General features: G+C 38.2%; 1 protein-coding gene across 1 annotated transcript in view; it reads right to left on the reverse strand.

Annotated features, from left to right (window-relative positions):
• Positions 1 to 13,448, reverse strand: part of KCNIP1 (potassium voltage-gated channel interacting protein 1) — a 172,986-nt gene that overhangs the window by 10,385 nt on the left and 149,153 nt on the right. The window contains exons 2-5 of the mRNA XM_063292439.1: positions 11,186 to 11,310; positions 5,981 to 6,050; positions 5,474 to 5,544; positions 4,383 to 4,490 (exon numbers count right to left, since the gene is read on the reverse strand). Of these exons, the coding sequence (XP_063148509.1) occupies positions 4,383 to 4,490; positions 5,474 to 5,544; positions 5,981 to 6,050; positions 11,186 to 11,310 (374 nt within the window). The remainder of the gene's footprint in view (positions 1 to 4,382; positions 4,491 to 5,473; positions 5,545 to 5,980; positions 6,051 to 11,185; positions 11,311 to 13,448) is intronic.

Raw genomic sequence — 13,448 nt, forward strand, 5'->3', positions numbered from 1 at the left:
CAATGATTATATGTGCATAAGAAAATGTCAGTTGTGCTGGGTGCAATCTTTTGTTCTTCTCACATACGTAAGCAATAAGATGGCCAAGTGCTGTTATTTCACCAAAAGCAAGAACCAAATCTTGCAGCACATTAAAAGCAAGCACATTTATTATGACATAAGCTTCAAGGACTTGGCATTCACTTTATCACATGCTTCATTTGATTCTAATCTATCAAATGTATGCCTTAATAAACTTGCTAATCCCAAAGATGCTGCTGCAAAAAACTAGCACAACTCTCTGGAAAATTTTCAGTAAATTATCTTTGTGCATTTTACTGTTGTTTTGTGCATTTTACTAACTGAACCAGTGAAATAATCGGTAATTGTGGAGTTCTTGGTGCTCTCTGAGCTTCCTTGTTTGCTTGGAGACATTTCATTACCCAATCAGGTAGCATCATCAGTGTGAGTGAGTGTGGGTTCACTGCCTGTTTATACATAGTAGCTTGTGCTGCCAGATTTGGTGGGGGTGTGGTTTGCTCCTTGGTTAGATTTGATTCGATTATTGTTTTTTATTAGATTATTGTTCTCTGTCTGATTGTTTGTCTGCTTATAGGTAATTGTTTACAGGATAATTATATCCCTGCTTATAGGTAATTGTTACTTTACATTCTTTAAAAAGTGCATCATAGTTAAAATATTTTAATTTCCCTGCAAAAATGAAAACAATATTATACCTATTACATGATCCATGCTAGTTTTTGAGTGAGAAGATCTGGTTTTCATTCATTTTCCTTTGGAAAACACAACATAGCCTTTAGATTGTCAATAGAGGTTTCTGAAATTTTAGTCTGCAATTCTATTCTAATTAAGTTGGGAATAAGCCTCACTTAGTTGGATGAGCACTGAAATAATATATACAGGGACTATGCTGTTGTTCACTGTCACAAAATTTAACCCAGTTATTGGATGACTCTGATGTTCGGCTGTTCCATTTCAAAGAACAGCATAGAAATTCCTTGCAAACATTTCCGGGCATGGTATGTGGCTCAAAAGAGATAATCAGCTCATGTAATTTATTGAACATATTGAGGGAAGTTGTTGCCATGTAGATTGGTAAAGGGCTAAAATGGCCAAGTTGGCATATGGTACTTTGCGCATTGCAAATTTTTCTGTGAGATTATTACTATGGCCATAAATGCACTGTGAGTTTCTCTCTTTGCATTCCTCTTTTTCCAAAGAAATGATTTTCTTAGATGCAAGTCAGGCATTTTGTTCTTCGAAAAAGCCTTGTCTGGGTCCAGACACCCATCAATCAGATTGCTTCCTGTTTTGCTGTGTTGTTGTGGTTTTTGCAATGGATGCTACTCAGTTCCACGTATTGTCTGATTGCTCTTAATTCTGTTAATATCTATAAAGATGTGTTTCCTTATGTAAGGTTTGATTTGGGCACAGTTAAAATGCCTCAGAGCCTCGTGTGGTGCAGAAAAAGAGAAAACCAAGAAGGCAAAATGGCTGTCTGCTGAGACACTAGAAATAGTCCAAGGAAGAAGGAAAGCAAAAGGCAACAGTGATAGGGGGAGATATGCCCAATTAAATGCAAAATTCCAGAGGTTAGCCAGAAGAGATAAGGAATTATTTTTAAACAAGCAATGCGCGGAAGTGGAAGAAGACAATAGAATAGGAAGGACAAGAGACCTCTTCCAGAAAATTAGAAACATCGGAGGTAAATTCCAGGCTAAAATGGGTATGATCAAAAACAAAGATGGCAAGGACCTAACAGAAGAAGAAGAGATCAAGAAAAGGTGGCAAGAATATACAGAAGACCTGTATAGGAAGGATAACAATATTGGGGATAGCTTTGATGGTGTGGTTAGTGAGCTAGAGCCAGACATTCTGAAAAGTGAGGTTGAATGGGCCTTAAGAAGCATTGCTAATAACAAGGCAGCAGGAGATGACGGCATCCCAGCTGAATTGTTCAAAATCTTGCAAGATGATGCTGTCAAGGTAATGCATGCTATATGCCAGCAAATTTGGAAAACACAAGAATGGCCATCAGACTGGAAAAATCAACTTATATCCCCATACCAAAAAAGGGGAACACTAAAGAATGTTCAAACTATCGAACAGTGGCATTCATTCCACATGCCAGTAAGGTAATGCTCAAGATCCTACAAGGTAGACTTCAGCAATTCATGGAGTGAGAATTGCCAGATGTACAAGCTGGGTTTAGAAAAGGCAGAGGAACTAGGGACCAAATTGCCAATATCCACTGGATAATGGAAAAAGCCAGGGAGTTTCAGAAAAACATCTATTTCTGTTTTATTGACTATTCTAAAGCCTTTGACTGTGTGGACCATAACAAATTGTGGCAAGTTCTTAGTGGTATGGGGATACCAAGTCACCTTGTCTGCCTCCTGAGGAATGTGTATAATGACCAAGTAGCAACAGTAAGAACAGACCACGGAACAACAGACTGGTTTAAGATTGGGAAAGGAGTATGGCAGGGCTGTATACTCTCACCCTACCTATTCAACTTGTATGCAGAACACATCATGCGACAAGCTGGACTTGAGGAATCCAAGGCTGGAGTTAAAATTGCTGGAAGAAACATTAACAATCTCAGATATGCAGATGATACCACTTGGATGGCTGAAAGTGAAGAGGAACTGAGGAGCCTTATGATGAAGGTGAAAGAAGAAAGTGCAAAAGCTGGTTTGCAGCTCAACCTCAAAAAAACCAAGATTATGGCAACCAGCTTGATTGATAACTGGCAAATGGAGAAAACGTAGAGGCAGTGAAAGACTTTGTATTTCTAGGTGTGAAGATTACTGCAGATGCTGACTGCAGTCAGGAAATCAGAAGACGCTTAATCCTTGGGAGAAGAGCAATGACAAATCTCGATAAAATAGTTAAGAGCAGAGACATCACACTGACAACAAAGGTCCGCATAGTAAAGCAATGGTGTTCCCCATAGTAACATATGGCTGTGAGAGGTGGACCATAAGGAAGGCTGAGAGAAGGAAGATTGATGCTTTGGAACTGTGGTGTTGGAGGAAAATTCTGAGAGTGCCTTGGACTGCAAGAAGATCAAACCAGTCCATCCTCCAGGAAATAAAGCCAGACTGCTCACTTGAGGGAATTATATTAAAGGCAAAACTGAAATACTTTGGCCACATAATGAGAAGACAGGACACCCTGGAGAAGATGCTGATGCCAGGGAGAGTGGAAGGCAAAAGGAAGAGGGGCCGACCAAGGGCAAGATGGATGGATGATATTCTAGAGGTGACGGACTCGTCCCTGGGGGAGCTGGGGGTGGTGACGACCAACAGGAAGCTCTGGCGTGGGCTGGTCCATGAAGTCACGAAGAGTCGGAAGCGACTGAATGAATAAACAACAAAAATGCCTCAGTTCAATAAATTACAGTTAAAGAGAATGAAGCAAGACTTACTGCTTATTTCCCATTCTGATGTTAAAGGAACATGAACCCCAGTAACAGAGATGAGGAGGCCTGCCCAGGGCCTGTCTCCACTATCTTCAGCACCCCCAGCTTCCATGTGTTGCATGGGAAGGTCAGTATTGATGACAACTTGAATGCAGATAGAAGAACTCAAAACATAATTGGAACTCTGGTAACTCAACTCAACTCAACTCAACTCAGCTCAACTCTTTCTGAATTGTATGGATGCAGGTATAAGCATCTTCAGACAACCTCTTCTCAACATGGGAAGACTGGTGATAATACAGACCCAGTTTGTATGTATGGCCTAAAAACCCTAAGTAAGGCTGTTATATCTGTGACTTGAGTAGCGCAGTGTGTTCTCTCTCCCTGATTCTCTCTCACTGTCTATCTTATATTGGCACTTTAAAATTGCCTTAATCCTTATATAAACAATAAAATGATTTCTTGTATGCTGAAAGCTATGGCACTTTTAAAAACTTTTTAAAAGAAACTAATTATTTTTTAATGAATTCCAGAAAAATTCATTGCTTGTTTGTAGTAGTCCCTTTCTTGGTTATTTTAAGCATTCCTTAACGGAGTGGTTTTCTCAGCTATCCGCAGCAACATGGGAAGCAAGACCAGTCTTGGGCAAAACAGCATTCCTCTTTGTAGCAAGATCGATTGTAGCTCCAACTGGGAATGAGGAAATAGCTTAATATAACCATCTTGTGGCTGTAACACTGATTCAGTCTACATTTGGTACAGCAGATATTTTGCAAGATGATTAGATTAGACTTATATATACCAAAGGCTAATTTATCATTAATGTTTTTATTTAGAAAGATTTAATCCAGGTCTAGTAATAGAAAACTTTTTGCTAGCTAGGTTGATGTTCTTTCAATCAGCCATGCCAAGCCTGAATTACATTTTGCAGGATTAATCAGCTTGCCAACCACCTTACCTCCTTGTTTATATAGCCATCTTTATTTATGTCATAGAGATTAAATGTCCATCGTAGCTTTTCGTGAACTGTTCCTCTCAAAAGAATGGAGAGTGCCATCACAAAATCCTGTGAATCCAGGAATACAAATACAAATCTGCTTTAACTGAATGAAAACGCTTCCTCTGAGCTTTTTGGTAGAGCAATGTTTGCAAATGATGCTTTATTAAAATCAAATTCTCATAAAAATGCTCAGTTGTTTTATTTATTTATTTATTTATCAATCAAATTTTATCACTGCCCATCTCCCCTGAAAAGGGGGACTCGGCGGTTTACAATAAAATTAACATTAAAACCATAAACATACAAAAATACAAATACAAATAGCCAATATACATAAAAGATAAAAATAAGTATAAAATCCAAGTTGTGATAAGATCTGATTCAGTGAGGGGGGCTCTAGGGCGCCAGCTGCCCCCAGGAAGAACTATTCCCCTTCCCATCCCAGGCGAGGCGGTAATTAGTAATGCGTTTGTTAATTCTAAGGTCAACTCAAGCTCTACCTATATGGCAACCTTTCCAAAGCAGCTGAAAAGGTGGGAAGTCAAATGATTACACTGCTAAACTCTAAAAAAAATGTAAGCTTTTTAGCCTGTTTGACCTTAGACAAGGTGGTAGAAAATTCGCCATACTTTAGGCAGCTCAAGAAGACTAGGCTGGCATTGAATCAGGTATGAGTTGATATTGAGATAGATATGAGCTATCCATTTTGGAATTCATAATTTTCTGGGATTTTGCTGATAAAACCAACTACCCCAAACATTTGCATTGTAAAATATTGATGCAAAAGGGTAAAAAGCACAAAAGCCCATTCTCATGCATCACATCCATTCCTTTTCATGTGACTTGTATAGGAAATAACTAAAGAGATCATAATGATCTAATGTATGTGTGTCTGTACATGCACATGGAGACCTGCACACATATACATCTACACCCAAACTAATGTTTGTTGCCCATACTAAGGACAAACAGCAGTTGTATCAGCAATTAAAAACATGATATTCAGTAAAATGGTGCAGAGATGATTAAACCACTTATGATTTCTTTACCTCAAACTTCACAGATCCATTCTGTGCTGTATCAAATGCATTAAAGAGATAATGGGCATACATACTAGCATCTGAAAAACACAAATGCAATGGAAGGTTATAATATTAAAATAATGGAAGTAAACATATGCAGAGCTGAACTAAATGTCCTCCGAGTCATTTTTGATCCTGAAAGCCATGATATGAAAGGGCATAGTTGACTCCACTTTATTGCCATTTGCCACTGTGCACAATGCAATGAACATGGATGTGAGTAAACTCCAGGAGACAGTGGAGGACAGGAAGGCCTGGCATGCCGTGGTCCATGGGGTCACAAAGGGTCGGGCACGACTTAACGACCGAACAACAACAACAACAGGTAACTTATTCCCACTTTCTTTCTCTCTCAGTTCCCATTCTTCTCTTTCAGTAAGTATACATTGGGAAAATGTATCTTCAGTTCTGTCTGACTCACGAGTTCCATATTTTAAACTAGCTATTCTCCATGAAAGAAATGTTGCCACTCACCTCCATGAGGGAAAAACTGTGCATAGATCTGTTTGAATGTTTCTTCATTAACAGCTCCACTAGGGCATTCCTGTTGGGAAACAAGGAGTAAAGCTGTTATTTTCATTTGCAATATCACCCACTCCCCAAAACACCCTTACTATCATATTTCTGACCACTGAGTGCTTAGAACCCAAGGAACTCTCTTACAGCAGTTTTAATCAATGCTTTCCCCTCTTTGCTCAATAAGCAATTTCTTTTGCCATTGCCATGCAGTGAAAATCAAGTTTAATTCATAGTCCTCATTCTGTTGGAGGTGGTGCAAAAATCCATTTTGCCACCTGGAACAAAGACTTCCAATGAGCATTCTGAGCTGTATCCCCTCAGGCAATTAATTCCATTTGATCCCCACAAAAAAGGAACTGCAGGAATCGAAGCTAATTAGAGAAAAATTGATTGTCTGAAGAGACACAGTTGTTTTGCAATTTACCTGTAGATAAAACTGTCTATAAATGTGCAGCATGACTCTGTTGACAAGATTCTGATCTCATCTACAGGAGGTGACTATTACTCGTATTAGCGCTGCCCATGGCTGTTGGAAACAAATGTGGATTTAGCGAGATACAGAAAAACACTCTCCCATGCTGTTAACCAGATTTAGGCTGTGGCTATGCTTCTGGTTCTAGGGCAACAGCAGTCACGTTAACCTACGTTACCTTGCTTGCTTACTGAGAGATTGAAGGGAATTGATCATTAAACAAGAATACTTTTAACACTCATTTCTCTTTGTTCCTGTTTGCGTTATCCTGGTTCCAGCACTACAACCCCAAGATAGATCGGCCGTTAAGGCAAGCACAAAAGCTTTCCACTTGTACTTAATGAGATATCTGGAAGTGCAAATTTCCCAGGAAAAGATGCATTTGCTTTTCAGATATTTAAATGTCTTTGGGGAAGAAGATGCTTCTCCAAAAGAGAACAAGTGAACGCATGAGAATTAAAGTAATTCCTCACTAGCAGGCATCACCTGCCGACAAACAACAATGGCAAAAATGGAAGTGCTGAGGAGTGAGAGGCTTTTGAAGGAGCAAACGAGTTCAATTTCACTGAGGTTAAGCAATATTAAGCCCTATTGATTTTATTGGAAAGCTTTAAAGTAACTTTCAGCAGAATAAATCAGCAAATGGTCTTCAGAAAAGAAAAAAGAAAAAAAAAAGTATTTTGCACTGAAAAGGTTTCCTAGCATCTTTGACTTTTCTCTGTCAAAAAGACCCAGCTGGCCACCACCTACAGAAAAGGAATTGGGACATCCAGAACCAAATTATAAAATGGACATTTACTTTTTAATTGTATTTATAGATCAGAAACCCATTATGAATTTGTTGTTATTAAAATACAGACATTTTTGGCACAAGAGTACATCTAGACCGATAGGTGTTTGTGATCTGTGCATGTGGAAAAGGGTGCATGATTGTAAGCCTGGAAGTCTTGCAAAATTCTATGCTTGAAGCAATGTGACTGAACCTACTAAATGTCACCTGGATGTGTTTGTTTTGGTTCCAAATCAGTCCTGGCGGTGAATGGAATGACAGATGTCATAGGCAGATCATCCTAGTTGGGTTACATTCTACTTTATACAGAACTATTCTTGGTTTGAAGGAGTGTCCTGTTCAAGTTTGATTTACAGGTAAAGAGCCATTGAACAAAGGAGACGAGGACAATGAAGCTGTCCATCAAGAGCCAGCATCCAAAAAACAGACTAAACAGACATATAGATCACCTGGTGTCACAGTGCCTGCAAAGATGTTTGGTCTTTCTATTTAAAATATAATAATCATCTCTAATTTTTTATTTGTGTGTATAAATGAGCAAATATACATTATGCAAAACGGAATATTCATTTTGGCAATGTGTAGTTTTTGTTCTTTAGGGAAAAGGAGCAAATAATTATGCAATTGCCAAATGATGCCCTCAAGCTGTGACTTTTCAGGGTGCTGCCATGCTCAGCCTGAAGTGTAACACGTTTCCTGCACAGCTAAAATTCTTGATGTTCTCCCTCCATTATTTTTTCATTTTTGGCACTTTTAAAATTTTTGGCAAGACTTGAACAAAACCTTCTGAATGTCATAAAGAGGCAATATGAACATGTACTTTTAATTTTCAGCAGTTGGACTGCTTTCAAATGCATCTAGTAGTTCCAATTCATTTGTATTAAATGGTTATAGTTTTGTTTCATAAGGTTCAAGAATGCTCTAGAGATCTCATTAGCACAGAGAGAATAACTTAAGACAGTGAAATCTTGAGTCTTATTCCTTGGGAAACCAAGCAGGTATACCACTTAATGTATTTTCTGTTGGAGCAGCATTGTTATTTATTCATTTAGTCGCTTCCGACTCTTCGTGACTTCATGGACCAGCCCATGCCAGAGCTTCCTGTCAGTCGTCAACACCCCCAGCTCCCCCAGGGATGAGTCCGTCACCTCTAGAATATCATCCACCCACCTTGCCCTTGGTCAGCCCCTCTTCCTTTTCCCCTCCACTCTCCCTAGCATCAGCACCTTCTCCAGGGTGTCCTGTCTTCTCATGATGTGGCCAAAGTATTTCAGTTTTGCCTTTAATATCATTCCCTCAAGTGAGCAGTCTGGCTTTATTTCCTGGAGGATGGACTGGTTTGATCTTCTTGCAGTCCAAGGCACTCTCAGAATTTTCCTCCAACACCACAGTTCAAAAGCATCGATCTTCCTTCGCTCAGCCTTCCTTATGGTCCAGCTCTTGCAGCCATATGTTACTACGGGGAACACCATTGCTTTAACTATGCGGACCTTTGTTGTCAGTGTGATGTCTCTGCTCTTAACTATTTTATCGAGATTTGTCATTGCTCTTCTCCCAAGGATTAAGCGTCTCCTGATTTCCTGACTGCAGTCAGCATCTGCAGTAATCTTTGCACCTAGAAATACCAAGTCTTTCACTGCTTCTACATTTTCTCCCTCTATTTGCCAGTTATCAATCAAGCGGGTTGCCATAATCTTGGTTTTTTTGAGGTTTAGCTGCAAGCCAGCTTTTGCACTTTCTTCTTTCACCTTCATCATAAGGCTCCTCAGTTCCTATTCACTTTCAGCCATCAAAGTGGTATCATCTGCATATCTGAGATTGTTAATGTTTCTTCCAGCAATTTTAACTCCAGCCTTGGATTCCTCAAGCCCAGCATGTCGTATGATGTGTTCTGCGTACATGTTGAATAGGTAGGGTGAGAGGATACAGCCCCGCCGTACTCCTTTCCCAATCTTAAACCAGTCCGTTGTTCCGTGGTCTGTTCTTACTGTTGCTACTTGGTCGTTATACAGATTCTTCAGGAGGCATACAAGATGACTTGGTATCCCCATACCACTAAGAGCTTGCCACAATTTGTTATCATCATGGAGAAAATCTATGTGGTCATTAGGAGTCAACAGTGACTTGGCATGAAATCATCATAGGGAGCCAAGGGCAAGGGGGCACCACAGAATTTTTTCCCCTAGCTATTATGCCCTTAACTCTTTCACTGCCACACTCAACTTTAGTTTTCAGCACTTAATGAATCTTAATGTCTTGTCATTTAAGCAATGGAAGGGCCGAGGGACACCATTGTTGGGCTGTCCTTAGGGTATCAGTTGGCCTTAATCCAGCCCTTGCCAAGGGCGCTCAGGTTTTTACATATTTTGTTACATGAACATTGCTGATTTCTTAAAGATAATAGGTCCAACAATAATGTATCTAATACATGCAGACTTTCATTCAAGTTGTCAAATTTTGCTCCAGCAATTTCCTAGCCAACTTGATTTACTATTTCTATTTGAACATGTTGAATTGTATAGGCATATAATTGGTTTGCCATATACCAAGATTTGGATCTATCCTGACACTGAAAAGCTTTAGCAAATTGATTGAGGTGAAGCATAGCAAAATACATCCACATAAAAAAAGATTAGAATCAGGATGAATAATGAAATAAAGACTTTACTACCACACAATCCATATCGTATCAACAAAAACTAATGTTAAGAAACATTTTGCTTTTTATGAAGTTAACTTATTTCAGTTAAAAATACTTATGGTTCAGTGCTCAAGTAGAAATTTGATCTGATAGCCATGTTTCTTTGCAAGCTCAACAGTCTTGCGCCCCTTGTATACATTTAGCTCCGCAAACTCTGAATTTTAAAGCAAGATACATTACAACATATATATGCATGTGTTCATACCTATCTATGGGTATTCTCACTGAACATAAAGGTCTTAAACTGTAACACTTTATATTGCAAATGGCAAAAAGTGGCAATTTTTCAGTCTTTCCAAATCTGGCTTTCTCCACCTGAATACACCACCATTTTATAATATACACATTCAAAACAATATAATTGTTCTTTCTGAATAAATTTTTTAAAAATTGTTGCACAATCAGATTATTAATTACTGTGATTCTGCTTGATATGCACTTTAAACAATGAGCTATCACTCTGGACAGCAGGTTTTGGCCCAAGTCGAAGGAAGGAAGGAAGGAAGGAAGGAAGGAAGGAAGGAAGGAAGGAAGGAAGTAAGTTAACATTTTATCTTTGAAGTCCCAGTAGTAGTCACATTACCCTAATCTTCTCCCTCCCCCACAAAAAAGCAGTTTCATAATACCAAGGAAGGAAAAAAGAACTTTCTTCAGTGAAAACAGAACCCTATATCTGTGTGAAAATAATTATTTTGGTAGACCATTGTGTTATTGTCCAACAATCTGTACAGATATGTACAGATCATATGTCTAGCTCCTCCGCAGTTAATTTTAAAAGCTGGGAACTTTTTAAAAAGACATGACCTGAATGTGAATTTCCTACTCCACAATTGGGAAATTCAAAATATTTCCAAGATATCCCAAACGCAAAAACTAACAATGGACTATCCCAAATCTAATTTGATAGAGTGAAGAAACAATAAACACCTTGGCTGAAATTGCCAAGTTACAATGCTATTGAGTCATCCATTTTGTACATGGGGAAATTACATTATAGTCTACATGTAACAGGTGAGTTGCATGTTTTCAGCCTGGAATCCTTTTCAACATATCCTTGTACCATTAAAAATAGGCATTTTGAAGATCAGCCTTATATCTCTCCTATCTCGGATCTAAAGAAGGACTTCAGAAAAACTCTCCCTCCTGCTCTGCTTTAGATACTGGTCAGTTCATGACAAGTATGTTTTACTGTCTTACATTTTTGAATCCTCTGTAAAGCACTTGCAGTTCCTTCTTTGTGAAATTGGTTTGTGCCTCAAGTTGTTCTAATCCTTCAGGTCGATGACATACTGTTGTCATTTCCAATTCATCTTCAATTTTATCTGAAACAAGGACACAGTTTGATTTGGAACACCATACCGTTTGAGAAGTAATGGAAGGAATTAAATGAAAACTGATTAACTTTGGACACAGTTACATATTAAACATAGCTGTATACCCATCCAATTTCATTTAACATAAAATCAAACCCAAGAAATAGAGGCATATCACACATTTCTTTTTAAGAGTTATTATTGCACAAGTTGTTGTTATTCTATTTATCATGGCACTCTCATTGTAATACTCTAAGATATTCCTGAATACATTAAGATTCTTCCAATTTAACCAGAAGATAAGAGTGCCCAAATTCATGCCCACTGACTTGAAAATCTTTTCCAACATGCAGCAATATTTTAGAACAATATAACAGACTGCAGGTAGAACAAGGACCCAACATGCTAAAACAGTAGACAAAAAGCTGTGATCCCAAGCACACTAATATGGCAATATGTATCACTAAACAGATATAAATTACTTCCACATAATATATTTAGGATCAGGATGAACAATGTCTACATTCAGCAGGCATGGAGATCTGTTTTTCTTTTGTTGTGCAACAAAAGAGTTGGAGAAGACATTATAGCCAATACAATGTTATCAAAGACCAATGCAGATTCCCTGGAGTTATTGCCCCAAATACATGCTTTTTTCTGCTAAGTGAAGAAATAGCAAAAAGGTAATAAGTTGCTGAAATGTATAGGTTCTCTACATTATAGAACAGCCTCCCCAAAAGAAGCTAGATTAGCTTTGACGCTATTATTCTTCTAGAAGAAGTTAAGCCGGTGCTCATCCTGAGGATTTTCTATATATGTTTATATTGATTTAAGTTAATTGTTTATTTTTTTGTATTTGTTGTATTATTATGGACATTTTATGATTATAGGTTGTTTCTTTTGTATACTGCCAAGGGTCACATAGTGGTTTAGAAACCTAAATAAATATTTCCCTAAAGTGAGAGGCAGGTGAAAGCAAGGAGAACATTCGTGTTCCCTAAAGTCTTGCTTTTCCCTGTAACAACTGAGCACTATTACTAATCACATATATTTTATCCCTAGATGGAACAGTAACTTCCTAAGATAATGAGCAGGAAGCAGTTTCAATGCAGTTAGGTGTTGCCCTACATTTCTGATTTTATGTATTTCTAATTATGATGATGAAGTTTGCATCAGCTTGGGGACTTGTAGCAAATGGCCTCCTAGCATTCTATGGCCATGTATAATCCATCACTTGGAAATCAGAAAGGATGAAAATGAAAGGAAAACATTTTAGTAGTAATGAAGTTGGCTTCATGATATGTATGCAGATCAGTATCAGTTTAATCTTTTAGATCTTTTTATACATGTAATTTTCAAAAATGGTGAAAAAGCTGTAGTCACTTTGGTTTACAACTTTCCTTAACATCCATAATTACTATAGGCAACTTACGTAGTTGTTAATATAAATTCCGTGAGTATTTTTTAATAAATTGCCCTAATAATGAACTTCGTTACATAAATTTCCCTAATGCATTCATCAGTGAGAACTATTACATTTTGAATCCAACTTTCAGAAAGAACAGTGAAGTCTTCTTCAAGTCAAAATCGTGTCTTGGTAACTCAACAGAATTCTCCATGTAATTTTCTTGGCAACAATATTGGAGTAATATGCCTTCTTCTGGGATGCTTCTTCAATTGCCCAGTCTTGTCCACTGCCCTGGGATTCCCTGAAGGTCTCTCTTCCAGGTAGTAACCAAGCCCTGCCCATGTGCTGTCTCCTGCTAAAACCAACATTCACCAATATACGTCATTTTCCAAACATCCCTCTCACTTTTTTTTTCAGTGTATTTTTGGCCCGAGAAAGATGTAGCAGATTCATGTATTGATTCCATTTCTTGGAGCATGTGTTGGTGGATTTCACAAATCCAATATCACTGAAATCCTTGGGAGATCTTTTTTTTAAATTCTCTATCCTACTTCTTCAAACTCCATTATTTGCAAGCCATGTGAAACCTCTTCCTTCCTAGGATTCATGTACATATGTTGAACTTGTACATCCCTGTCCTGTTTTGTTATCTCTGGAGATGATTTGTAGTGAAAAGGCAAATAGATGGGTGGGGTATTATTAGTAGATAGCTATTTATTTTCAGCTACCCAATATGCAT

This window comes from Candoia aspera, chromosome 2 (genome assembly GCF_035149785.1).
Source record: "Candoia aspera isolate rCanAsp1 chromosome 2, rCanAsp1.hap2, whole genome shotgun sequence".
NCBI classification, from domain to species: Eukaryota; Metazoa; Chordata; class Lepidosauria; order Squamata; family Boidae; genus Candoia; species Candoia aspera.